General features: G+C 47.1%; 2 protein-coding genes across 4 annotated transcripts in view; both read right to left on the reverse strand.

The window, feature by feature from the left end:
• The window catches only part of LOC106983596 (protein HIRA), a 104936-nt gene extending 104404 nt beyond the window's left edge, over positions 1 to 532 (reverse strand). Inside the window, exon 1 of the mRNA XM_027049623.2 lies at positions 398 to 532. The gene's annotated coding sequence lies outside the window, so the exon portion shown is untranslated. The remainder of the gene's footprint in view (positions 1 to 397) is intronic.
• UFD1 (ubiquitin recognition factor in ER associated degradation 1) lies at positions 160 to 26974 on the reverse strand. Of its 3 annotated transcripts, XR_008291807.1 has the most exons (13): positions 26813 to 26974; positions 23461 to 23593; positions 23050 to 23082; positions 19390 to 19511; positions 16125 to 16255; positions 13694 to 13766; positions 9303 to 9371; positions 7936 to 8001; positions 7618 to 7665; positions 6751 to 6839; positions 5256 to 5337; positions 1027 to 1792; positions 160 to 584 (listed from the first exon to the last, which is right to left on the reverse strand). XR_008291807.1 is itself a non-coding variant. In XM_027049626.2 (12 exons), the coding sequence occupies exons 1-12, from the start codon at positions 26813 to 26815 to the stop codon at positions 1718 to 1720; spliced, it is 924 nt and encodes a 307-aa protein (XP_026905427.1). In that variant the 5' UTR covers positions 26816 to 26974; the 3' UTR covers positions 807 to 1717. The 3 variants fall into 3 exon arrangements, 2 of the variants coding, with proteins under 2 accessions (XP_026905427.1, XP_053062303.1); XM_027049626.2 differs by lacking the exon at positions 160 to 584 and having other exon boundaries at positions 807 to 1792; XM_053206328.1 differs by lacking the exons at positions 160 to 584; positions 1027 to 1792 and adding an exon at positions 1983 to 5148.
• Positions 26975 to 27047: the final 73 nt, after the last annotated feature.

Here is a 27047-nt window from a genome sequence, read left to right on the forward strand (position 1 = left end):
TCCTGCCAAGCTGGCTCATAGACCAAGCTTGAAGACAGAGAGGGCTGCAGACCAGGGGGCAGCAGTAATGACAAGGTGACCCCTCCCCTCTATATCACCAGAAGGCCCACCAAAAGAGTCCACCTGCAGCCCAGGCAAAAAAGAAGTGTGGCTCCAGCAAAGCACCAGGAGTGGTTTTATTGCATACACTGTAGATGTTGCTTAGGAAAGACAAAAACCCAAGGCCAGTGCCTTACTTTAATATTCATTATGCATCAAATGATACATTAGCCAGTGTGATCCTGCAAATGGAGGCTGCCTACCCACCAAGGAGGGCTTCTATTTCAGCTAGTGAAAGAGAGATCCCCTTAAGTGGAGGGTCAGGAAAGTCACAGCAGTGCTTCATGCCTCTTAATACCTTGTCCATCATCAGTGGTGACAGTCTGGGCAATAGTCCAGCTCTTGTCTTCATGACAATCATCTATTCTCTTGACTTGATGACATGTGGGTGGACCCTGGAGCAACCATCTTGAAGGGGGCATCCTCTCTTGAGTGTTCAAGGAGCTCTGTCCAGAGATGGAATCCTCTGTTTTCAAGCAGGAGTCCTGGTACAAGAGGAGACCCTGCTCGGGCTGACAATCCCAACACAGGGTTCAGAGAACCTCACTTCTCCCTACATTCTCCAGAAGTCCTACACAGAAGCTCTTTTCTAATGGCAGGATGGAACAAGGGACACCTGCAAGCAAGTCTTCCTCCAACTTCTGGTTGGAGGCCCGGTTGGGGCAACCCATGTTGGTACCTAATCAAACATTTGGAAGCAATCCAGGTTTTAGTCATTGCCCATTTTTATTTGAAATTCTTGATGTAAAATTATTTTCAAGGAACAAAAGAGATTAAATTAGATTAACATGTCAAAAGATCTCACATTATAGAAAGTGATCTGAGACCAAATTAATATTAATAAAAAAGATAGGCCAGCAGAACCTTGGATAATTTAATACATTAAAACTGGGAGTGGGAGGTAGGGAAGGAGAAAGAGGAATGTACCTTTAGCACTTATTTATTCTAATTCGTATTTGTGCTTCATCATGAAGTTGTTTTACTGTAGAACAGATTCATTTAGGTTTATTCACTCATATTTCCATATGAAATCAAAATACAAGTGGAAATGTATTCAGATCAGGAATCCACCTTCTGATGGTTCTTTTGAAAAAAAAAATCAATATGTAAAATAAAAATAGAAACACCCTTCCTCATATACTTAAATTGCAGCCAGAGTCATGGGATAACCACTATTTATAGAGCACATATCTAGCCATTTTTTCTAGGCCAAAGGCAATGTTCTAAGCTATCAACCTGGGAAAAGAGAGGATTAAGTGAAAAAAGAGAAACAACACCTCAAGTTAGAGCAACCCAATCCCCTCCATTGGTTTTTATCAGGAATTGGGGAACTCTGCTTTGGCTAAGGCAGTGGGAGCACCCCCAAGGGCTGAAAACAAGAAGGGGCAAGGAGGAGGCTTGCCTATGGGATCTCAGAGTGAGCTTTCTCCTTCCCAAAATCAACCACCAAGTCTGATTGTTCCACTTCCAGGTCAGACTCAGTAATTCTTAGGTAACTCTAAACAAAACACAAAGTGACAGCATCCTCTGCAACAGTCTAATCCCATCAGAGCCAGTAACTAAAAGCCATTATGTTGCAATTGATTATTTTATTTTCCAATCAGCCAACAGTCCCAACTTATGGCTTTCTTCCCTTTTTACGCAACGACTGTCCTTCTCCAGAGAAAGCGACGAATCTGCCTCCAGCTTCATCCTAAGTGTGAAGATAAAATACTATTTTCAGAAACTCCTTGGAGGCTTAGAATAAATGCTTTATTCTGTTGACTCATGTGCTAGCCACCCATTTTCCTCACTTCCACATTATACATAAGAAGAAATGTCTTTGAAGTGGAAACATAAATCATAGTCTACTGAATTGAGAAACAAAACCACAGAATCACAGCTATGCCTCTACCACAGCCTTTATTCTCAGGTTGAATGTACATCCTTTTGCAGAAGAATCACATTTTCAAAATGGAAAAATGTAAAAAATATAAAATACACCCCAAAAGAAGAATCATCTGTAATTTCACCACCCAAAAATATTTCCAGCCACTTTATTATATATGACTATATATGACCTATTATACTTCCCGAGTCTCAAGTCAATGAATTTCTTTTCTCGTATAGGCTACAGAAAATTCCATCATGTGGGAGAGGCAGTCTTCCACCGCTGGATGTTACTACCAGGTTTGCGGTATTGTAAACAGTTGTGGTGAGCAGCTTACTGTGTTTGTCCGCAACTCTGATTTTTTTTTTTTTTAGAAGTATTATTCTTCCATAAAAGGACTGTGTGTTATTTTTAAGGCTTTTAATATTATGGTCACTAACCAGCTCTCAGAAACATTCAATCAAGCTATTTTCCCACCAAAAGAAAGAGGGCTTGTTTTTTTCTGAACTCCTGAAAACAGCAGGTATCTTTTCATCAGTTTGTATTTGCTAGTCACTTGGAGGCGTTATCTGTGCAAGAGGATTTCACACTCCATAGTACGTGCCCCTGCCTGCACTTGCCCCTCCTGACCTCCATGCAGGAATGTACTGGTGTGGTGGCAACCATGTCAAGTTGAGTCATAGCTAAACCAATCAGCCTTCCTTTTCTGCAGAGCCTTCTGTCTTGTCCTGCTGTCCCTGTGTCTGGCTTCTCTCTTCTGCATACATTCAATCACAGCAGGCATCCCGCTGTTTTTGTCTGTTTGCAGGTGCATCTCATGGGGCCTTTAAGCTGCCCTACCTGGACTGGCCATCCTCTTGGTGCTACGAATGGCTTCAGGGCTCCCTATTTCCTGGACCTAAGGCTTTCTTATTTCTACTTTATTCCTTCATTTTAGTAGGGTACATCCTCCAGATGCTTCCTGAGAAAGGGTGTTTGAGGAATACCTTTTTGTGAGATCCTACATATCTGAAATTAGCCTTTTCTACTCTCACGTTTCCCTGATAGGTTTGGTTGGTGTTAGATTGCTGGGGCTGCCATAACAAAATATCACAGCCTGGGTGGCTTAAACAACAGATATTTTCTCATGGTTCTGGAGACTGGAAGTCCAAGATCAAAGTGTTGACAGGTTCGGTTTCTTCTGAGGCCTCGCTCCTTAGCTTACAGATGTCTGTCTTTTTGCAATGTCCTCACACGCATGGTCTTCCCTCTGTACAGCTAACTTTCCTCTTCTTACAAGGGCACCAGTCAGACTGGGTTGGGGGGGCCACCCTAATGGCCTCATTTTAACTTAATCACCTCCCGTAAAAGCCTTTATCTCCAAATACAGTCATATTCTGAGGTGCTGGGTGTTAGAGCTTCAACACAGGACTTGGGGGAATATAGTTCAGCCTGTAAGAGTTGGGTACAGAACTTTTTAGAAAAGTTCCCTCTCAGAATTTTGAAGACACTGCTCCAAGATCTCCTAGCTTCCTGTGTCCTGCTAAAATGATGCCATTCTTAATCTGTGGTACAGCCACTTTCTGCCTTCTGAAAGCTTTAGGTTCTCTTCTTTGCCTCAATAGGGGGCTATTTTCATTCACAGTGTTGGATGCTCAGGGGGCCCTCCAATCTGTAAACTCTGTGCCCTTTAGTCTGGGGAAATTACTTCCCTGATGGTTCCTGCCCCTTTAGTTTCTCTAATCTCTTTTCAGAACTCTTCTGATTTAGAGGTTAGCAGCAGAAACTTCCTGACTACAGTCTTCACTCTGGGGTGAGCTGGCTGGCACATTCCTCAGGGTTCATCAGACTGTCCAGAGAAAGCTCCTCCAACTGCAATACGCAAGTCTGGCAGCCAGTGTGTGAGCCAAGCAAGGGAAGGATATCAAGGGTGACAACATTCAGGATGCAAACTGTTACTCATTTGCTCTTTTAGTTCAGTCCTATCCACTGTACTGATGGCCCCAGCCTCGGGACCTGTCGTGATGCCTCTTCCAAAAGACGAGCCTCCAGCTTTCTCCTGGGGTCAGGCAGGTACATCCCCAGCAGGTTAAGGGGATAGTGGCGGGGGGTTGGGGAGAGGAGGTGCTGTGGTTCGGTTCTTTGTGACACACATTCCATCTTTGTCCCCCATTTCCAGAGGTGCCTTTCAGAGCTCTACTCTCTACACCAATCTGCCTCTTGGCTTTCCCCACAGCCAGCTCAGAATGTGGCTTCCATGGCCTGCGAAGTCAGTTACCCCTTCTGTTCTGGGGCTTTCAAAGTTTTGTAGCAGCTGCCTCCTCTTCTTGCCAATGTCTTTATTACCTTATTACCTTGTGCCACAGCTTTCCTGAGGGTTCAGGATGGGGTAGCGCTAAGCATGTGCCTTCAATCCCATCATCAGCCACACATTTCTTCTCCAGTACTTATGGATTAAACAGCTCCAGCTGTGCCTCACCCTCCCTTTCCTGTATCTCCAGCAGTCAGGTCACAAGTCAGCCTGGAGGACGGCCAGCCTGAGGCCTCCAAGCTGGAGGCAGCAAGCCCCAGCATGTAGCTGGCAAAGGCTTGGAAAGGCACTCAAGGAGGAGTCAGAGGGTAAGGTCTCATTGGGGAACCACACTGGTTCCTCTGAGCCTGGAAGTTTCCCAACACCGTGTTAATTCAAGGAACATTAAGACCAGGGCGGGATGCAAAGGGGTAGGAAATATGTAAACGGTGTAGTGGTCTCTATCCCCAACCACCCCACAGGAAGAGGGGAAGAGTTCAGTGGCCAAGGGGCTGGTGATGGCCCTGCAGCCAGGATCCTGAGTGGGCTCACAGAACATCTGCCCTCTAGCCTACTCTAGATCCCCAAGACACTGAGCCTTAGGGAAAAGGAACCAGGAGAGTGGTGGGTCTGAAGTGCTGGTGTTCTAGAAATAACACGAATTGCCCCTGAACCCTGGGTGCCCTCACCTCCACACATCTTCAGGCTCACATGTATAAAAATGCAGACAATCACGGCAGCCACCTCAAGGGACGGGGCTGGGGATTAAATAGTTAACTATGGCACTTGGTCAAGGCTCTGTGAGCTGGTATTGTGTCGATCACCACTGCCAGGTGACACCAGAGCTGTGGCCTACACACTCCCCGCATAGTCTCAACGGGACAATCAGGCTGTCAGGGAGAGGAGGGCCCTAGGCATGGGGAAAAATATGACAGAAACATCCTTATTCAGAATGGAAAGAACTCTCCAGTGATCATTAACAAATAAAACTTCTCATTACCAGTAAAATAAACTCACCTCTTCAACCTTTTTGACCAGTGGACGTGAATTTCTGATGAAAGTGATCTTACCAAGTTTAAATTCATAATTGGGAATTCCCCTGTGAAGGAGAGCAAGGAGGAGAAGTGTTAGTTTCAAGAGAAAAAAGCATTAAAATTCATTTTTTTTTTTAATGTTTATTTTTTGAGAGAGGGGTGTGGAAGAAAGAGAGCACAAACACACAAGCGGGGCAAGGGCAGAGAGGGAGAGAGAATCCCAAGCAAGCTCCATACTGTCCATACAGAATCTAACATGGGGCTCAAACTAACAAACCATGAGATCATGACCTGAGCCCAAACCAAGACTCATACAATTACCCGACTGAGCCACCCAGATACCCCGCATTAAAATACCTTGTTTTTTTTAAAGTTTATTTATTTATTTTGAGAGAGAGAGAGAGAGAGAACGAACATGCACATAAGCAGGGGAAGGGCAGAGAGAGAGGGAGAGAGACAATCCTAAGCAGGCCCTGCATTGTCAGCACAGAGCCCGGCATAGGGCTCGATCTCACAACCCATGAGATCATGACCTGAGCCAAAATCAAGAGCCGGACACTCAACTGACCGAGCCACCTAGGCACCCCTAAAATTCATTCTTGGCAATCAAGAGGAAGGCAGGCAGAAGATACAAGTGTCCTCCCGACAACTCTCATTCTGGGGTACACTGCTGTACCCACTCTGGCCTTGGGCCAGCCCTCTGGTGCTCCCCAGCATCCTTCCTGAAGTAACCTGAAGGCAACTGGGGAAGAGGCCTGTAGACCTGGGGCCTGGCCTGCAGGGAGGGGTCACCTGGAGGCTTGGGGGCCTCATCATCTCTGTCCTCTAGCCTCATAGAGCCTGCAAGGGCTACATTCACACTGAATTCTTTAAGCTCTCTTAAGAGACTGGGTAAAAACATTGCCAGCATTCTCCTTCTGCTCTAACACACAGAGTAGACACGTGATGACATATCCCTGCTACCTCCATGAAGGCCACCAGAGCAGGGAAACTGCTCTAAGAGTCTCTGGGCCCCTAAACAGAAACACATTAAGTAAGGTAGTTCCTGCCTCCTGTTTGAGGGAAGTTGACATAATGTGACTTGAATTATTTGAAGTCACAAAATAGGAAAACAGGGACATTACTAAACAGGTAGTGGAATGACCTGAAACAGGAAAGCAAGCTGATCAGGTACTACTTGGGAACAGGTGGAGGCAGAACTGGAAGCACCAATGGAGGCTGTGGGAGAGGCTTGGCAGTTGAGGAAGGGCACCAATACCCACTGTCCCCCTCCCCACCCCTCCAGAAACAGTGGCTCTGGTGGTGCTCCAGCCCACTGAGGAGAACAGGCAGGGGTCATCCATTAATACTGCCAGCCTCCTTGGTCCAGGCTTGGTCTCTAGAGCTCCAGTGAGGTGGCCCCACCCCAGGAATCTGGCACAGAGCCTCCCTGTAGTATGACAAAGCATCAGGCAGGAGCAGAGTCAGGACAGACCCACCTTTTAATGTCTCCAGGCTTGATTGGGGAGGGACTGGGCTCTACACCTTTTTTCTTCCCATCCAGTCTATTTCCAGAGCCGGAAAAGGCCTAGACAGGTGAGCAAGAAAGTGCGCAAGAGCTAGTGAGCATACACATGCCCTTTGCCCAGAGATCGCTGCAGGGATGTGTGTTGGAGGTGGGCTGTCCAGACCCCTTAAGAACCGAAGCCCTCACTCCCCAGCTGCTGGGAGTATGGACAGCCGAGAACTCTCCGCCCAGCTCCTCAGAGGATTACAGGGAGATGAAAGGAACCTCCTGGCCCAAACACAGCCACCCTACGGGGGCAGCCAATAGCTAATGACAGGTCGAAAGGTCTGGCCCTAGCTTCTGCAGGGCCACCCAGCTCAGGGCCCCAGGGGTGGGGTGGGCTAAGGCCTCTGTTGCAATGCCCCACAGCTCTACTTTCTAGTCCATCTCCTCTGCTGCCTCCCAGCACCCTGGTGCCAGCACACCAGCCATCTCTACCTCTTCCCAGGGAGGCTGGCTGGCGGCAGCGCTGGGAGGTCACACTGCAACTTCCTTTCACAGAGGCCATGTTATTAGGGATAGAGCAAATGTCGTCATGTCTGGTCAATCTAAGAGAAGAATACGTGTGTCCTATTTTAACTTTTTGGTAAGTTAGAAATCTTCAAAAAGAAGAAGAAAAATTGGAAAAGCCTTGTAGAACTGTTAGGAGGATTCCAGGAGAAAATGGATGTAAAGTGCCACGTAACCGAGAAAGTGCCAGATATGTGTGTACACGGATGCCCAGAGCCCCAGTCCCTACGGAGGTCCCCAGATGGCACAGTGGGCATACAGGAAGTTAAATGTGTGGCCTGGTACTCACACGGAAGCCCAGCTCTCCAGCATAGCCGCTGTGGTCAGCTTCGCCTTCCTGATAGGGACAGAAATCATGCGATAAGCCTCTCAGCAGGGATACCCCAGCTTTTCTCTTGGGCCTCTCATTGCTACTGCCAACCCTGCACCCCAACAGCTGGGACACACTGTTCCACGGGAGCAGGGCACGTGGCCATGTCAGCACCGGCAGAGGCCAAACGAGAATCAGCTGTCAGGACAAACCCAGGACGCCCTCCCACAAAAGTCCCATTACCAAAGAGGGCAAACAGTGCTGGAGCTGGGGAGGGATGTTGGTGAAACAACTTACAGCAGACTCCTCATGCTGGACTTGTCTTTCAGGCTCCTTGTAACCCAGTGGGGCATCGAAGTCTACCTGTGGTGTCAGAAAAGTAGTTTTGAGATGTGGAGACACTTAGGCTTCCTTAGCTTTTCTAGTTTAATGGAGACAACTGTAGGTTCACATGTGGCTGTAAAAAATGCTACAGAAAGTTGCCCTGTATGCTTTGCCCAGTTTTCCCAATGGTAGTGTTTTAGAAAAATTGCATATAGTATCACCACCAGGATAGCAACAGTGACATGATCCCACCTTCCTGTTCAGATTTTCCAGTTTTATACTGACTCACTGGTGTGTGCATGTTAAGGCCTCACAATTTTATCACAAGTGTAGGGCAATGTCTCCATCCCCACAGCTGAGATACTGGACTGTTCCAACATCACAGGGACCCCTTGAGTTGTCCTGTTACAACCACACCCGCCTCTCTCCTGGCTTTCTCTCCTAACTCCTGGCAACCATTACTCGGTATTCCAAGTCTAAAGTCTTACCAGTTTCAAGAATGTAATACACATGGGACATATAACATATGTCAGAATATAACCTTTTGGGATTGGACCCTCTTGCTCGGCAGCATTCCCTGGAGATCTACTAGGCTGTTGTGTGTACCAGTAGTTGCTTCCTACACAGGAGCTAAGTTTTCTTAGCTTTTTATTTTTTAAGTGCATTTATTTATTTTGAGAGAGACAAAGACAGTGCAAGTGGGGCAGGGGCAGAGAGAATCCCAAGCAGGCTCCACACTGCCGACAGTGCAGAGCCTGACGTGGGGCCCGAACCCATGAAGCTGTGAGATCACGACCTGAGCTGAAATCAAGAGTCAGATGTTTAACTGACTGAGCCACTCAGGTGCCCCAAGTTTCCTCAGCTTTTAAGAATATTCACTCTTTAGGGGCACTTGGGTGGCTCAGTGCGGTTAAGCATCTGACTTGGGCTCACCTCATGATCTCACAGTTCATGAATTCAAGCTGCGCATTGGGTTCTCTGCCATTAGTACAGAGCCCACTTCGGATCTTCTGTCTCCTTCTCTCTCTGCCCCTCCCATGCTCACACTCTCTCAAAAATAAACAAACAAACAAAAAAAGAATATCCCTTCTTTAGCATGTCTAAGATGCTGGTGGGTGCAGCCATCTCAGAACTGGCTACAACTCTGCCAGTTCTCTTGGTCTAAGAAGGATCATAAGGTCAGCAGCCTCCTTATAATGTTCTGATATCATCTTCCTCCTCTTTCACCCAAACAGTCCCAGGGGCTACATGACACCCTCGAGGGGAACTGGCCTGCAGGGGCCATCAACTGCCCATCTTCCTTCACCCCAAGCGCACTTGGAAGCAGCAAAGGTACTCACATTCATGTCACACTCAATGATGGACACGGCTTTGTCAGGCTTGGTCTCCATCACCCGCAGTTCATAAATCTGTAGGAAAAAAACAAAAATCAGTTTCACAGTTCATGGCAGCATTGGGGGCTGTCGTCATTCATGTTACTGTGGCTCCCTACTAGGCTCGCAGACACACCATTCACCTCCATGACCCCCTCCCCCAGATGCACCTCTTGCTATGACAAGGGGGCTGCCTTTGTGGGGGAAGGCTGCTTTGATGCCCATAAGTGGTTCAAATCAGACAAGGTAGTTATGCATCAAATTGCAAAAGACACAACCTTTATCCCAGGAAGTTCACTCTAGGAATTTATTCTAAGCAAATAATTAGCTAAATACCCAAAGAGAAAATTCTGAGAATGCTCACTCCAACATTGCTAATAATAGTGCATTCTCAAAATACCTACCAATAAATTGGCTAAATGAATAATATTTGTTCACATATATAGAAATCATAGTCGCCAGCGGAATACCATGCAGTCAATGGGAGAAGTTAAAAAAAAGTCATATTGCTGTATGTCCAAGATGATCTCAAGTGTGTCAAAAATGTGTATCAAAACATCCAGAAGCGGGGTGCCTGGGTGGCTCAGTCAGTTGGGCGTCTGACTTCGGTTCAGGTCATGATTTCGCGGTTTGTGGGTTCAAGCCTTGTGTTGGGCTCTGTGCTGACAGCTCAGAGCCTGGAGCCTGCTTCAGATTCTGTGTCTCCCCCTCTCTCTGCCCCTCCCCTGCTCATGCTCTGTCTCTCTCTGGCTCTCAATAATAAATAAACATGAACAACAAACAAACAAACAAACAAACATTCAGAAGGGTAAGAACAAAAAGTGGCAGAATCTGCTTTTTCATGCATCGTTTCTGGTTTTCTGTTTACCTGAGTATGTCCTGCTTTTACAAAGAACAGTCTGGAGAGTCCCACCATTAAACAAAAGCCTCAACATTAGGGGGAGGGTCCCCAAGTAAAGTGAGAAGGCTTCGTGTGCCCAGTCTGTTTTTAAAAGTTTCCTCATTATTTAATAGAAAATGAACAGGGGCGCCTCAGTGGCTCAGTCAGTTAAGTGGCCAACTTGGGCTCAGATCATCATCTCAATGGTTCATGAGTTCAAGCCCCACATCAGGCTCTGTGCTGCTAGCTCAGAGCCTGGAGCCTGCTTCAGATTCTGCATCTCCCTCTCTCTCTGCCCCTCTCCCACTCAAACTGTCTCTCTCAAAAATAAACGTTGGGGCGCCTGGGTGGCTCAGTCGGTTGAGCGGCCGACTTCGGCTCAGGTCATGATCTCACAGTCCGTAGGTTCAAGCCCCGCGTCGGGCTCTGTGCTGACAGCTCGGAGCTTGGAGCCTGTTTCGGATTCTGTGTCTCCCTCTCTCTGACCCTCCCCCGTTCATGCTCTGTCTCTCTCTGTCTCAAAAAAATGAATAAACGTTAAAAAAAAAATTAAAAAAATAAATAAACGTTAAAAAAATTGGGAGAAAAAAAAAAAAGATGAACAGAAATGAATGCATGCTACTGTACGGATGTAACGCAATTTCTCCAGTCAAAATCTGGGCTGACTCCAATGGGTTTGCCAGCACCACACTACTACCAAAACTGCTATGAAATCTGTACATGCACCCCTGTCTCCGGAGGAACATGTTCTCATTTTGCTACAGTACTGCTTTCAAACTGTAGGTCACAAGGAATTAGTGGACCATAATACCAACTATGTTGCAACCAGAGCTGGGAAAGAAAAATCTTAGAAGGAGCACTATAGAAATGCTAGAATATATTGCGTGAGGTATACTTCCTATACTTCCGTGACAATTTCTAGTGTTTTGTATTATTCTTAAACGTTCAACATGTATGTGGAGTTCCCAGTTAGTTTTACTGATTGAACTTTTTCTTGGGTTGCAGACACTTTCACTCTGAACAACTCTTCAGGCTTATTCTTTTCTAATATTTTAGATGTTCTTGCTCGAGGCTCTCAAACGTTATTACTGCTTTATGTGGCGACATTTACCAAGATTTACTTCATATTTGCTAGTTTATTTGTTCACCATTCCTTCTGGCATGCTGGTCTTTCCTTCTAGGAGAATGCTTATTCCTGAAGCACATGCTTTTGAAGTTCCATTAGTAAATAAACTCTCTGGGATTTGGTTTATCTGAAAATATTTTGATTTTGCCTGCATTCTTTAAAGATTTTGGTGACAGTTACTTTCTGTCAGCTTCTGAAGATACAGTTGCTCCTTGAACAACATGGGTTTGAACTGCCGCTGGTCCACTTACATGCAGTTTTACAGCACAATACCTTAAATGTATATTCTCTTCCTTGTGACTTCTTTTTTTTTATTTTTTTCATGTTTATTTATTATTTTGGGGAGAGAGAGACACACACAGAGTGTGAGCATGGGAGGGGCAGAGGGAGAGACACACAGAATCTGAAGTAGGTTCCAGGCTCCAAGCTGTCAACACAGAGCCTGATTAGGGGCTGGAACTCATGAACCATGAGATCATGACCTGAGCCAAAGTCAGATGCTCAACCAAGTGAGCCACCCAGGCACCCCTCCTTGTGACTCTTTTAACAACATTTTCTTTTGTCCAGCTCCACGATACATATAACATAAACTATATGTGTTAATCGACTGTTTATGTTCTTGGTAAGGCTTCCAGCCAACAGTAGGCTATTAGTAGTTAAATTTTGGGGACTGAAAAGTTATTGTGGGTTTGGTGACCCTAACCCCATATTCTTCAAGGGCAAACTGTATTCTGCTATTTTTGGCTGTAACAGTTGCTGTTCAAAGGCTTACTATTTACCGTTCTTTTCTAAGTACCTTCTCTCCGCTTATTTGGTATATGCAACTCACCCTGTTTGATATATACTATACTCCCTGTTACTGTGGGCTGAAAGCCAGTTCTAAAACAATTTCATTTATTATCTCTTCACAATATTGTGGCTCCATCATTCTCTCCTGCTGGGATTTTCACAGTGTGTGTGACTCTCTCAGTGTACCCAATAATTCAGTCTCCCCTATGCTCATTGCCTTGATCTCTTGTGTAGAAATTTTTTTTAATCTTATTTATTTTTGAGAGAGACAGAGAGAGACAGAGAGGGTGAGCAGGGGAGAGGCAGAGAGAGACAATCCCAAGCAGGTTCCACACTATCCGTATGGAGCCTGATGTGGGGCTCGAACTCACAAACCATGAGATCATGACCTGAGCCTCCCAGGTGCCCCTCCGTGTAGAATTCTAAGGCATTTCTCCAGATTTAGCTTTCATTTCATTAATTCTTTGTCAGCTGTTATTTAACTCTTTGACTGTTTTTCAAACCCTCCTGGTTATTTTTGGTAGTCTTTTATTGGTTGCTAAATTTTATGATTCTGTTTTTAAAAATATCTTTGAACATTTTACACATAAGTACTTTATGTTTGCATCTGAAAATGCCAATACTGATTTCCTTAAGGGTCTATATCTGCTTTTCTTGTCTCTGCTTGGGTGTCAGGTGACAATGTCCCCAGGCAAAGCCAGGTTCTGCTTCCCCTGTGCCTCACAGCACTTGGAGCACCCTGCAGGGCCAGCTCCTTGAGGGCCCGTCCAAGGGAGGGAATCACAAGAACAAGGACCCAGGCTACTTTGTTTCTGTGTTCCCACAGACCAGCAAAGGGATTAGCTCAGATCATAGGTGCAGTGGAGAGGTTCTAATGGAGGCACAATCAGTACCCTTGGCCCCATGGGATACAGACTATGATTAATAATGTTAAGCTCATTCACCTGTAAATGCAATCAATCCTCAAAACAGAGCTGCTGAATGAATTACTACAGGGGTTTAAACATGAACGCATAAGGATTTTAAAAAGCAAAGAGTAGGCAGCAATCCTGATAAAAGCCATGCATACCCTGCCTAAAAAGAACCCCCATTCATTCTGTGCTGACAGCCTGACAGCAGGAAGCCTGCTTGGGATTCCCTCTCCCGCTCAACCCCTCCCCCATTCGTGTGTATATGCTCCACATGTTCTCTGTCTCAAAATAAATAAATAAACTTAAAAAAAAATGGGGACCCATGGACGGCTCAGTCGGTTAAGCAACCAACTTCAGCTCAGGCCATGATCTCATGACTCGTGGGTTTGAGCCCTGGGTCAGGATCTGTGCTGACAGCTAAGAGCCTGGAACCTGCTTTGGATTCTGTGTCTCCCTCCCTCTCTGCCCCTGCCCCACTTGTGCTATCTCTCTCTCTCAAAAATAAATAAAAATATTTTTAAAGAAAGAAAGAAAGAAAGATCCCTCCCCCCACCCCCCATTCAAACATCAGAATGGACACTGCAAGTCTTCAGGTGTGACCTACGCTGACCTTGGCTCTGGGCCCTATTGGCCCCGCGGTTGAGACACTCACCTTCTCATTGTAGTTGATGGCAATCACATCCCCTGTGGTCAGGCAGGCAAAATTTCTTAATGCGTTTTCTAATCTGCAGACACACACTGTTAAGGCAACATGGCAAGATGGGTACCTTAAATCTGAAACAAGTTCTATAAAGGTTTAGATGATCACTGTCATAAAGTATACAGACAGGCATATACTGGGCTGGTACTAAAACACACGGCTTTGATACAGTGAGATATTACTCAGCAATAAGAGAGGGTGAACTCGTTAGATGGATGAATTTCACCAACACTGCTGAGGGAAAGAACCTGCCACAAAGTGTTCCCTCAAGAAAGGCAGCTCTCTCAGAGAGGTGCCTCTCTGAGGGTGGGAAGCAGCAGGGAGGTTCCTAGAGCTGGATATCAGGTGAGGAGGGGCAGGCAAGGGCACAGCAGACCTTTTGGGAAGATGGAAGTGTTCTGGGTACATGGGTGTTCACGTTTGTCAACTGACCAAACTGGGAGTTTTATTGTATGTAAATTACACTCAACAAGTTGATCTTAAAAATCCTATGGGAGTATGGAACAAAAAAAAGACTGAATGAATCATAAATAGGCCCCCTCAAAAGTTCATCAAAAATCAAAGATGTTCTGACACTTGTTCTTCTATCTTTTAGGTGGTAACCCAACTTTAGGGCAGTATGTTCTAAAATAAAAACTAAAAAAATAAAAATTAAAGAGGGAAAGGTAACCTGTAAACCCTTTTTATAATTGCAAATAATAATAATTTCTCTAAAACTGAATAACCCAAATGCCCAGGCAAGGGAGTTATGCCTAATCACACGGAATACTTTAACCATATCATCCTTGTCAATTCAGAGAATTACTTTAAATAGAATGGGCAAACATACGACACTCCTCCAGAACCTAGCACTGTGACATGGCATACCAGGCAAGGCTCTCAAGAGTCTGACTTGAGGGGAGAAGACTCAGCCTGTCCAGGATCCCTTCTCTTGGTCAGATAGCCTTTCAAGATGAGAACAGCTTTGTGAAAGGGCATTCTGTGTACACTGTCTTCGCTCCCTTGCATAAAATGCCATGCTGTTGGGGTGCCCTTCCCTTAGCTCCAGCCCAGCTGTCAGAGCCAGCCCACTTGGTTTCTGCATCACAGCTCTACGTGCCCAACCTTCTTGGCTCTGTGCTGAGTCTGCCTTTACTAAGAGTGCCTTTATCCTGACTGTCAGCCAGACCCAGGAGCACCAGACTGCCGCTCCGCTGACTAAACTGACACTCTTTCTCCATGAACTAACAAGTTAACCATGCAGATAGAAACAGCCTCTGAAAACAATCTGGAAAGTCTGCACTGCAACACACATGAAAATCCAGAGAAGATCAAAAGGGGGCATGGTCATCGAGGCAGACACTCTTGGACACTGATCACCAGACAAGCACCTCCAAGGCAGTGCTCTGAGGCATCAGGTGAGCAGACATGTCACAGTATGTCACCCTGCCTGTAAAACGGGAAGCCTCCAACAATGAGTGTGGCGAGCACAGCTCCCCAAGCCCACACCATGTCCAGGACCAAGTCATAGGGAACTCAATACGCTGGTCCAGACATAGTCAGCAGGAGACTCACAGCCCACACGTCCAGGATATAGCCGACATCAGCTTGCTCCTGGGTTGGGGTTGAGGACAGTGTGCAAGTAGGGCGGGTAGAAGCAGTTTTGTTTTTTTTTAAACTACCTACCTGTCTGTATTGTTCAACTGTGTTTTATCGAGCCTTTTAAAAACAGATAGTGGAGTGGTTGCCCTATAACAAGATCTCAACAAGCAAGCCAGGGCCTCCAATCTAGAGGTCTAGACCACAGACCACACACAGCATGCTCCTTGCCCACACCAGTTGTTTCTTAAATTATCAACACCCATGTCTGGCTCACATTCAGAGAACATTATCAAAAACCACTAAAACCTAAAACCTTTTCTTTTCTCTTGCTTACAGAAAAATGTACTGTGTCACTGCTCCCCAATGGTTTGGAGTGAAAAGCATTAACCCTGGGTAAAAGATGAGGCTGAGTAGCATTCATGGTTGAGGTGGGGCACGAGGGGCCTGTGAGGGTTTGGGCCTTAGAGGCAAACCAGCCAGCCTCCTTCCACCAAATACACTGAGCTTTGTGCCAGGTGCCCCAGTCCACCTGGAGGAAGGGTTCCACTTTGCTCTCAAGGAAGTGTCTGGAGAGTGTCCAGAAGAGGCCCAGAGAGTGCCGTGTGTGTTTGTCCAGGCCCAAGCCCAGGTCCAGGCCAGGGTGGACATGCTGGCTAAACACCATTATTCTCAAACCACAACTCCAATCAGAAACAAATGTGTGGTCCCCAAAGTAGGCACATGCTCAACAAAGAGCTCGCTTTTTACAGACTGCCAGCACACCCCTCCCTTGTCCAGAAGAACCCTTATCTCAAAAGGATACACTGCTTTGGGGTTGGTGATATCCAGGAAGTCAGGGCTCTGAGGCTGGAATTTGGAGTACGTGGCTACTTGAAGGTTGACACTCTCCACCTGGACCAAGCCCCCTTCTTCCAACAGCAAATTCTGCATCATCTAAAAGAAGAAGAAAGCTACATGAGGCTCCTGGAAATCAAGTGGCCAGCATGAGCATCATCTAACCACACACTCAGCAGGCCAAAGTCTGGCATTCTGATGGCTCTTCCTTGGGTCCCTGGAAGAGGAGCCTGAGATGAGGACTTGGGGACATGTAATTTAATTGCGATTTGATGTTAGGAAAGAAGGTAAAGCCAACCAGCAAGTGAGTCAAAGGCGTGAAAGGAAGGAGGCCTTGGGGTACTACCTTGGTGCCTGCAGCCAGCAATGTGTCTCTGTCAGCCTCTAAGAAAAGATGGTCCCCTAGAAGGAAAGGCCACTAGCTCCAGGTCTCCTAGGGACAGTGTTTCCCCAGGGAAGCTCACCCCTTCATACCTTTGAGTTGTCTCACACACAACTTACAAGGCCTTGGAGCAAACACGGCTGCAACGGGAGTAGGATAATGATGGCACCAGGTGGGCTTACCTCAAATGGAATGGCCATATAGCTGAGGCAGGTGCAGGGTGGTGACAAGTCCCCAGAGGTGTCTGCTACAGGGGGTCACATAAAACTGACAAGATAACTTCACACTTCTATGAAACCACCCTGTGTGGTGGGTGCTGGGTGAGGAACAAGGCAGAAAGATACGAACAAAGGCTTGTGAGTACCTGGTGTGCAGGAAGTCAAGAGACCATAAGGCTGACACTCAAGGGTCTGAGACAAGGAGGGTGGGCCAGGAATGAGGAACCCTGCATGTCTTGGGAGTGGTTTTTTGCTTTTTTTATTTTAAACTTTTTTTTTTAAAATTTTATTTATTTAAAAAACAATTTCTTTTTTATGTTTTACTTATTTTTGAGAGCAAGAGAGACAGAGCATGAGCAAAAGAGGGGCAAAGAGAGAGAGGGAGACACAGAATCTGAAACAGACTCCAGGCTCTGAGCTGTCAGCACAGAGCCCAATGCCAGGCTTGAACTCACAGACCACGAGATCATGACCTGAGCCGAAGTTAGACATTCAACCGACTGAGCCACCCAGGCTGAGAGAGAACCAGGGGCACCTGGCTGGCTCAGTCAGTAAGGCATGCAGCTTTTGATCCTGAGGTTTAGTTTGAACCCCATGTTGGGTGTAGCTTAAAAAAAAAAAAAAAAAAAAAAAAAAAAAGCCAAAAACCAAAACCAAACCAAAAAAACCCCAAAAAACAAAAAAAAACCTTAAAAAAAAAAGCGCAGTGAGAACCGTATGAGTGAGCCTCTACACACCCATCCCTCGGTTCAACAGATCACAGCTAACCTCGGCTCCTCATTCAACACCCCACTCCCTGACCGCATCCCACACTGGGCTGCCCTGGAGCCAGTCCCAGGCATCACATCCCTTCAAGAACGCTTCACCCAGGCGGCACTGACGGACCAGCACTGTGGCTCACAGAGGCAGTTAGGAGGTAACTCTAACAGTCCAAGGACAAGATACAGGTAAGAGGAAGGTAGGCCAGGGCCAAGGAGGGCAGAGGTCATGAGTGAAGCTAGAGGGTGAGCAGGGCCCTGTGGGCCTGTAGAGGTCCTGACACACTCTCACTGAAGGACACTCTTCAGGCTGGTGTGGTCGCTCCAACAAATGTAGTACACATAGCAGGACAGGCACAAGGCAGCAGGCTTCCACGCACTCCCAGTGGTCCTGGGCGGAGATCTCGATCTAGGCCAGCAGATGAGGCCTCAGGTGCTAGAAGAAAGGCCAGCATCTGCTCCAGGCTGACTTGTCCTGAAGAGGCCTGGGAGCTCTGGGTGGGACAGAGCACCTAACAGAAAGCACCTGCTCACGTACCGCTGAGGGTCAAAAGATCCTTAGGCCAGCGCTGCAGCAGCAACTGGAAACCCCTAGGCAATCATCTGCTCTGGCCAAGAGCTGGAAGGCCAGCCCAGGAAGAGGCAGGTCTATGCTACCTAAAGAAGCTTCCCAGGGAATATGATATTTCTTGGCAAAAAGGATCCAATTAGTTTTCTGGTCCAAAGCATCCTGGGAGATTGGACAAGGGGCCACCAAGTCTGTGGGTTGGAGAGAGAACTTTGGAGGTACGGTGTACCCCAGTGTTACCACCTCCTCTTTTACCTCTACACATGGGTCCCAGAGCAGCTCTGAGGATCCAGAGTGGCCCTGAGAAGTTGTCAGTGTGCAACACTTCAGCCACCCACATCACTCTATCTGATGAGTGGGACAAGTCGTCCAGCCCAGGAGGGGCACCTGCAGACCTACAGGACAATAAGGTACCAAGTGGCGAGTGTTGGGAAGGGCAACTGAGCAAGGAAGCAAATTGAGTCTGGGCTTTGAGGAGTGAGTAAGAGCTCCTTTGGGACAGAGGCTGGGAAACAACACAGGAGGGACCAGGAAGCAGGTGTGATGGGAGTGCAGGGCTCCCGTGGGGAAGAGGCTGGCCGGGCCTACCATTAAGGAAGGACCCAGGCTCAAGAGAAAGTTTGAGTGCAAAAAAGAGACTTTGTTTTTATGGCAAGGAAGTGATACACTTTGGAAAGACTCAGTTACAGACAAATATCTAAACACACACACGATGATGTGACAAAACTGGGGGAGAAATTAGACTTGGGGAGCAAATGTATAAAAACCTAAAATTCCAGGGGTGCCCTAGTGGCTCAGTCAGTTAAACATCCAACTCTTGATCTCAGCTCAGATCATGCATGGTTTTTGAGTTCCAGCCTTGCATTGGGTTTTGTGCTGACAGTGCAGAGTCTGCTTGGGATTCTCTCTCTCTCTCTCTCTCTCTCTCTCTCTCTCTCCCCCCCTCTCTGTTCCTCCTCCGCTTGTCCTCTTAAAATAAATAAATGAACATTAAAAAAATAAATCAAAATAGAAACCTAAAATTCTGTACACAGACCACTTCAAAAATACTCCTGCTTCATTATTTTCGCAAAAGCCTTGCCTAGGAAATGGCAGGTAAACAGGTGGCTGTGGTTTCTAGGCTACCAGTTGGTCTACTGTCAAAGAAAGGTCACCCCCCAGCATGCAGAACCTTGTTCCGAAACCCTTCTCTATTAGCCATGTTATTGTTCCAGGGGCGAGGCTCTCCCACGTGCTGGGGGCCTCCCTACTTCAAAGCCCCAACCTGAGACTCTCAGACTCTCAGAGACTGGCACAGTCCCACTCACCCAGTGTGGGAGGTAGCAGATGCCCTCGTCGGCCACAAACTCCAGCACACCACAGTGCGTCATGCGGTCTGAGTTCTTGTTGGTCAGTTTGAACAGCATGGGGTAGGTAATGTTGAGTCGGCCTGAAGAGGAGAGAGAGGCTGATGCAGAGCTTCGGTGAGGGAGTTCTATTCTCTGAATGTGCTCCTCTGAAAATCAGCCTCCCTGGGTGCTCCCCAGAGCAGGCACTCAAACCCACAAGGTGCTTAGGCCCCTGGATGCCTACCCACCCAGTAGACCCCATGCTCCCCTGACATATCACTTGGCCCAGAGCTCAGGAATGTTTGGTGACCCAGGTACACAGTACCGGCTCACACTTGAAGTTTTCTGAAACCCCAATTTTAAAAAGTGATACGTTAACTCATTTATTCATAAATAATTTCATTGCCACCCATGTGCTGGACAAAATCCATGCCTGCAAGGGTTTCTAGTTAGAAGGGTGGAAAAGAGCCTAAATGTCCATCAACTGATGAATGGATAAAGAAATTGTGGTTTATATACACAATGGAGTACTACGTGGCAATGAGAAAGAATGAAATATGGCCCTTTGTAGCAACGTGGATGGAACTGGACAGTGTGATGCTAAGTGAAATAAGCCATACAGAGAAAGACAGATACCATATGTTTTCACTCTTATGTGGATCCTGAGAAACTTAACAGAAACCCATGGGGGAGGGAAAGGGAAAAAAAAAAAAAAAAAAAAAAAGGAGGTTAGAGTGGGAGAGAGCCAAAGCATAAGAGACTCTTAAAAACTGAGAACAGGGGCGCCTGGGTGGCTCAGTCAGTTAAGCGTCCGACTTCAGCTCAGGTCACGATCTCGCGGTCCGTGACTTCGAGCCCCACGTCAGGCTCTGGGCTGATGGCTCAGAGCCTGGAGCCTGCTTCCGATTCTGTGTCTCCCTCTCTCTCTGCCCCTCCCCCGTTCATGCTCTGTCTCTCTCTGTCTCAAAAATAAATAAAACGTTAAAAAAAAAATTAAAAAAAGAAAAAACTGAGAACAAACTGAGGGTTGATGGGGGGTGGGAGGGAGGAGAGGTTAGGTGATGGGTATTAAAGAGGGCATCTTTTGGGATGAGCACTGGGTGTTGTATGGAAGCCAGTTTGACAATAAATTTCATATATTAAAAAAAAAAAAAAAAAGAAGGGTGGAAAAGAAATAAACACGTACACCTAGATGTTGCAGTGCTCTGTGAGAGTCATGGGCAGGCCAGCCAGGGAGGGAATTCCAGAGAGGAAGCAGCCTGAATAAAGGCATGAAACCCAGCCAGTTTGGGAATGGCTAGCAATTGGGTGAGGCTGGGGCACCAGGACAGGGTGTGAATGTGGTCAGGAGGAGAAGGGATGGGCCAGACACTATGCAGGGTGGAAGCATTCAGCAATGTGGCTCTTTGCAAGGTCACCACACAGTCCATCCGTCCCCTCACTCTAGTGGTCCCAAATTGAAGCCCCATGGATGGCCAGAGGCAGGCAACAGGACCATTGGCAGGCTGACTCAGGAGTGTAGGAGGTGCAGGCAATGTGAAGCAGGAGAACCCAAGAGTTGGGGACCTGGCGGAGGGCTCTGCAACAGACTGATGCAGTGACAAACAACACTGTTTGCCATGTGCCAGGCTCTTGCTTACTCTTCCCAGAACAGTGAGGTAGGGACAATCATTACCCTTTTCATCTATGGGGAACTAACATGCCCAGTCAGCAAGAAGCCCAGGATCACACAGCCCAGGAGTGACCATGCTGGGATTCAACCCAGGCTACTGGCCCAGGTTGATCTGGCTTAACCGCTAAAGCCCACTTTGACCTGTCGGTTTAAACATGGCAACAAAAGTTCCATTCAGCACCAGGAGGTATGGCAGACTCTACCTAGGATTCTGGTGATGCAGATCAAGTAAGAAGCTTGGGCAGGAAGCCACAGATGAGGGAGAAGAGCCTTCAGAAGTGGCAGCAGTGGGTGTGGGTACCCCCCCACCCCCCCACCCCCCGCCAGTCACCAAGGGTGCCTTGGATGCTGGAGTACAATGGCCAAGGGCCCAGAGACCAGGCCCTCTGTCCCCAGGGCACCTCTCAGCTGTGGAGTTGTGAAGCAGAACCATGGTCAGTCAGGGTGAAGTAGATCAGGCTGTAGCCAAGGATCCAAGATTCTTGTCTTTGGAGGAAACCCCTATGTTCCTCAGTCTAGTAGTTTTCAAAGTGCATTTCCTGATTTAGAGAAGTGCCTTGAGGCTCTGAGCCCTCTGCACTCCCTCACCTCCTCCAAATTGAGTAGTGACACTTTTATAAATTAAGACTCCCTGTAAGATTTCATTTAGACAAAATTTCTTCCAAGACTTAAAAGATCTGAACACTGATCTAAACTCTACTGTCCCAATCCAAGTCACTTCTTAGACACTTGTACCAAAGGTCACTCCTGGCACTCAGCTCCTGGGTCAGCTCAAATAGAAGGGCAGACTCTCTGGAGGGGCCTTGTTCCCTCCTCTATGATGACAGCCTGAGGGCTATGAACTCCAGGGTGCTCTATCTACCCACTGGCTAAGCAAATGCCAGAATTCAAGGCCTCTACTGTGCGTGGCCACTGCCACTGCTGGCATTGGTTAAGCGATGCTGGCTAAAGGCCACCTCCTGTTTTCTGACTGGCGTCACATGGGCTTGGGCTGTTTATACACACGCCACAGGGCACCATCTAGAGGAGGCACTCCTGCCACATAGCAGCTCTGATGGACAGGTGCCATGTGTCCCTGTTTAAAGATGACAACACTGAAGTTCAGAGGCCAAGTCACTAGTCTATAGCCAGGCCAGGCTGCACCCCTTCTCTACAGTGCTGTCCCACATGTAGCAGATACCAAGTGTGGACCTGTGCTTTGGTGACCTCCACTATCCTCCCTTGGATGGGAGGAATTCACACCAGAAACACCACTGAATCTCAAAAAGCAGTGACTGTGCCTGTAGTCAGGGGCATGAGGTGTCTCTATGGGTTGTTCTCAGGGGATGAGAGGTTGAGGAAAGAGGAAGTGTGGCCACTCTCACAACCCTTGGAACTTTCTGGCTCCTGCTATAAAAGACAGAACCTGATGAGAGGGGCAGGTTCTGGGGCAGAAGATAATGCGCTGTCGATGCAGTGGGGGCAGACAGGGCTAGAAATTTGGGCCTGGAACTAAAGAAACATGTTTGGGGAGGAGGTGAAAAGCCTATGCACAGCATTCTCTTGGGAGCTGACAGCCTCCTTTAGGGAAAAACCTAGTGAACCCAGCCAACAGAGTCAGCTGCCTCCGCAGGGTGAAAAGCACTGTGTTCAAACTTTCCTCGTCCTGATGGGATCTGGATAAAGTGTGTGTGTGTGTGGAGGTGGGGGGGTCGGTGTCAGGAGAGTAGAGAGCCTCCTTCATAGGGGAGAAATCTAGAGCTGAGTACTCACTGGCCCCCAACTGGACAGCTGGCCGCCATTGGCCATCACCTCACCAGGCATCCGTGGGCCCAGCAGTCCAGCCCAGTATGCAACCTCCAGGGACACTTCCCATCCAGACACAATGAAGGTTGCCTACGTCTGGACATACTGAAGAACATATGCCCAAGTTTCTGATGTCCATACTTAAATGACCTCAGTTCCCAGGTCATGGAGAAAATACTTACTGAGTTGATCGAGGGCTGAGGGCGGCATAATTACTGTGGAAAGAACATTTAAGAAACATTAAGAAAGTAAAAATTAAAAAGGCAGCACAAAGCCAAAATTTAGTTGCTGTCATATCTTTAAAACGTACTACACGATACTTGTAAAGTAGCCAGAATTTCATAATGATCTTTGATAAGGAATTTTACTTGCTGTAATTTACTGCGGGAACCAGATAGCTATTAGCCATAAAGCTAATCATAATTAGAACTCTCCCTCCCACCCCAGGCCCCCCTTAGGAAGTCTGGGGCAAGCAAGACTCTCACTGTAACTAACTTCTGGTTACACATGCAAAACAAGGGCTCCTGAAGACTGCAAGCACTGTAGGCTGAGGGCAGGAAAGGTTACTATTCAAAATAAAAACGAGCACATACTCTTCCCTCCTTTCTCCACATCTGACCTGTCATTAGGCCCTGCGAGCATGGACACGGAGAAGCAGCGGTACTGCGTGGAGAAGCGGTTCTGGAAGACCCGGGGAATCGGGTGGTCAAACATGTTGAAGGAGAACTACAAGGAAGGAAAGAGATACTGGAGTTAGAACAGAACAAAGGTACATCTCTTCACGTCAAAAGCCCAAACAGGTCAGGGTAGTTGATGCTGTTGCACGTGTATAAAGGGCAAGATGCACGGCAATCCTGATGGACCAGAGCAGTCTGCCTGAAGCACTTCCCGGTGGCACAGTGGATCTCAAATCTGTTTCTACACATTCTGCCATGCCCAGTATCATCCCTCCAATCTAGAGTCTACTGCTTTCTTACTAAATCTTACTAAAATATATGATTGGCCACGTCAAGCCTGTCATTAACTTCTTTCAGTCTCCCATGCCTCCGCTCCCCAAGGATCCAGGCCAGATCTCACATACACCTCAGGGACTGGCTACTGACAGCCCTTACAATCTCCTATACCGGCCACACCTGGTTTCTCCAACAGAAACACTTGCCCTCTTCTTGTTAATTTAAAGAAATCTATCTATCTGAGTGCCCGAGTGAGCAAGGGGTAGAGAGAGAGAGAGAGAGAGAGAGAGAGAGAGAGAGACAGAATCCCCCAAGGTGCAGAGAGAGAGAGGGAAAGAGTGCAGATCCTGGAGCGGGGCTTGAGCTCACCCAATGTGGGCTCGAACTCACAAACCGTGAGATCATGCATGACCTGAACCGAAGTCAGATGCTGAACCGACTGAGCCATCTAGATGCCTCCGCCAAAACATCTATTGAGTGCCCACTATCTGCCAGGCTCTGAGCTAAGCACTAGCAAAACACTCTAATGATGTTTGCTCACTAACAAAACAGGTACAACATCTGCCCCTGGAGGAAATGACATTCAAGACGAGGGAATCAAGTAAGAGAAAATGTTTCCACGTCTGATATTGATAAATGCTCTAAGGACAAGACGGGGTAAGGGAAAGAGCTCCTGAGAATGCTATTTTAAATGGGTGGTCAGGAAGGGACTCTGCAAAGACTTGAGTGCCAGGAGGGAGCCAGGTAAAAAACAGGAAATGGCATTCCAGACAACAGGAAGAGCAGGCACCCAGCATTTGCACCCCGTCCCTTTCCCCTGGCTTCCATGACCATCCTTTCCTGGTTCCAGGAACCTTCCTTGCTTTGCCCAGGGTTTGGACTGATGCCCCTCCAATGTGCTCTCATGGTGTTATGCCATGGTAGTCCCTCCTGCTAATAAGTAGAGCCAAGATATTGTGCCACCAAAGTTAATATCCCAGCTCTTAACTTGTGGACTATGGTGAGGCTTAGAAAACATTTTACACAGCAATTTGGAGTCTTCTCAAAGTATTGCAATTGCCATGACGTCCCCCCAACCAAATATAAAATTGCACTATAGGGCATAAACCCAAAAGAATTGAAGGCAGGGTCTTGAAAAGATATTTGTATGATGTTCACATGCTCATAGCGACATTATTCATAATAGCTAAGGGATAGAAACAATCCAAGTGTCCATCAACAGATGAATGGATAAACAAAATGTAGTACACCCATATAATAGAATATTATTCAGCCTTTAAAAGGGAGAAAACTTTATCACATACTACAACGTGGATGAACCTTGAGGACTTTATGCTCAAGAGAAATAAGCCAGTCACAAAAAGACAAATGTTATATGATTTCACTTATAGGAGGTCTCTAGAGCCATCAAATTCATAGAGACAAGAATTAAAATGTTGGTTGCCAGGGGGTAAGTGAGGGGAAATGGGGGGAATTGTTGTTTAATAGGTAGAGTTTCAGTTTTGCAAGATGAAAAACTTCTGAAGATCTAATACACGACAATGCGAATATACTTAACACTACAGAATCCATGCTTTAAAACAGTTAAGATGGTAAATTTATGTGGTTTTTACAAGTTTTAAAAAATATTTCACAATAGACAAATATTTCTTGACTTGATTCCAAATATACATCAAGTAGAGACAAAGCCTGATTAGGTAGTTTACTAGCAATTCCAAAATCAAAATTAGCAAGATGAATCTGCAGTCTTCTTAAAATGCAAACACAGCAAGTTACTGCTTAAAATCTCAAATGGCTCTTCAATCCCTGGGGCTTTAGCACAGTAGTTTTCAAACCTTTGTCTCTCCTTCCTTTAAACAGAACTCTGTTCAACAAAGTCTTGGCCAGAAGCATAGCAAATGTGAAGGTAGAGCGTGGAGTGGGGCTTCCCTGAGGCTTTCACTACACCACCCCATCCAAGGCATTTTTTCTCTTTGCTTTTGTTCCTCATTAAGTCAGAAAATCCCCACGAAGTATTTAACACCCTTAACAATCTGCCTTCAATCCACCCATGAACCTGACCTTCTGCCCCTCTCTGCTGCTCCCTACCCCAAGTCCTACTTTCCTTCATAATCCCAATGTCTAGTATACTGCCTAGACCTATCAGGTATTCAGGGTCTTTAAGTGGATGAGGATGAACTTGAGAATGGAAACATGATTCAACAATGAAATACTTGGGACAAAACCTAGTAGTCGTTATTTTTGCTAAAATAAGCAAATGACACTGAGGCAATGCTGTACAACGGTAATGAGACTCAGCATTGCATCCAGACAGACTTGGCCTCAAATTTCCACTACCCGCTTCTTTGACTACCAGTAAACTACCTACTTCTTTAAACCTTGTTTTTTTCATGGTTAAAATCATACTAATCGTCCTTGTCTCCAAGGGCATAGTAGGGATTAAATGGGATAAGGTGTAATAAGGGACTGTGGGTGTTGAAGTGTAAGAGAAAAAGCGCCAGCAACAATTAGCTACTACTGTTGTTATCCACTGAATCACTTAAATAGCCGAAGGCATCATTACAACCCAGCCAAGACCAAGAGGTACTGCGCTTGAGGAACTGGCTCAAGGGCTGAGTGTTCCGGCCCACCGGAAGGGTTCCCAAGCATTCTCCCTAGGCGGGCTGACTCTGCTGCTCACGCCCAACCTTTCAATTAATTTGGTGGAATGGAAACCTGTCACCTGTATAGCACTTATGAGACCCGTGAGTGGACACAAACGTAGAAGAGTTTTCACCCTGAAGGAGTTCAAGTCCAACTGAGAGGAAATTCGAACCATGCCCAGGACTACCGGAGATAAGCTGAGGCCGATCGTGGTCAAGGGTCCGGCACTCGCCCGGCGGGGGTGACTCGGCATCTCCGTGGCCGTTTCTGTCCGCCCCGCCGGGCCCGGCTTCGGCCCCTGGCTCCATGCCCCAGCCCCAGCTCCCAGACCCTGACAGGCCACACTCACCATGGTGGACACCTCTGCCTGGCAGATGTCGCTTCACCCAGAGAACGTTAGGATGGGAGCCCGCCGACCCTCTCAGCTCACAGCCACCGAAACCGCCGAAGCCGCCGCCGCCGCTGCTTCCGCTCCGACGCCCTGGGAGGCTCACCGGAAGTGCAGGACCCGGGACCCGGGGGTAGGTACGGAGGACAGAGGTCGGCTACAAAAGGGAAAAGGCCAGGCAATGGCTCTAGGGCCT

Source organism: Acinonyx jubatus, chromosome D3 (assembly GCF_027475565.1).
Source record: "Acinonyx jubatus isolate Ajub_Pintada_27869175 chromosome D3, VMU_Ajub_asm_v1.0, whole genome shotgun sequence".
Classification (NCBI taxonomy): domain Eukaryota; kingdom Metazoa; phylum Chordata; class Mammalia; order Carnivora; family Felidae; genus Acinonyx; species Acinonyx jubatus.

Excerpts from the sequence above, each read along its gene's own strand:
- UFD1 (XM_053206328.1), bottom strand. Across the intron at positions 6,840-7,617 it reads CTGGAGAGCTGGGCTTCCGT|GCCTTTTCCGGCTCTGGAAA; the intron begins GTGAGTACCAGG and ends TCACCTGTCTAG. Across the intron at positions 5,149-5,255 it reads TGGTCAAAAAGGTTGAAGAG|GGCCCTCCTCTCCCTGACAG; the intron begins GTGAGTTTATTT and ends CCCCATGCCTAG.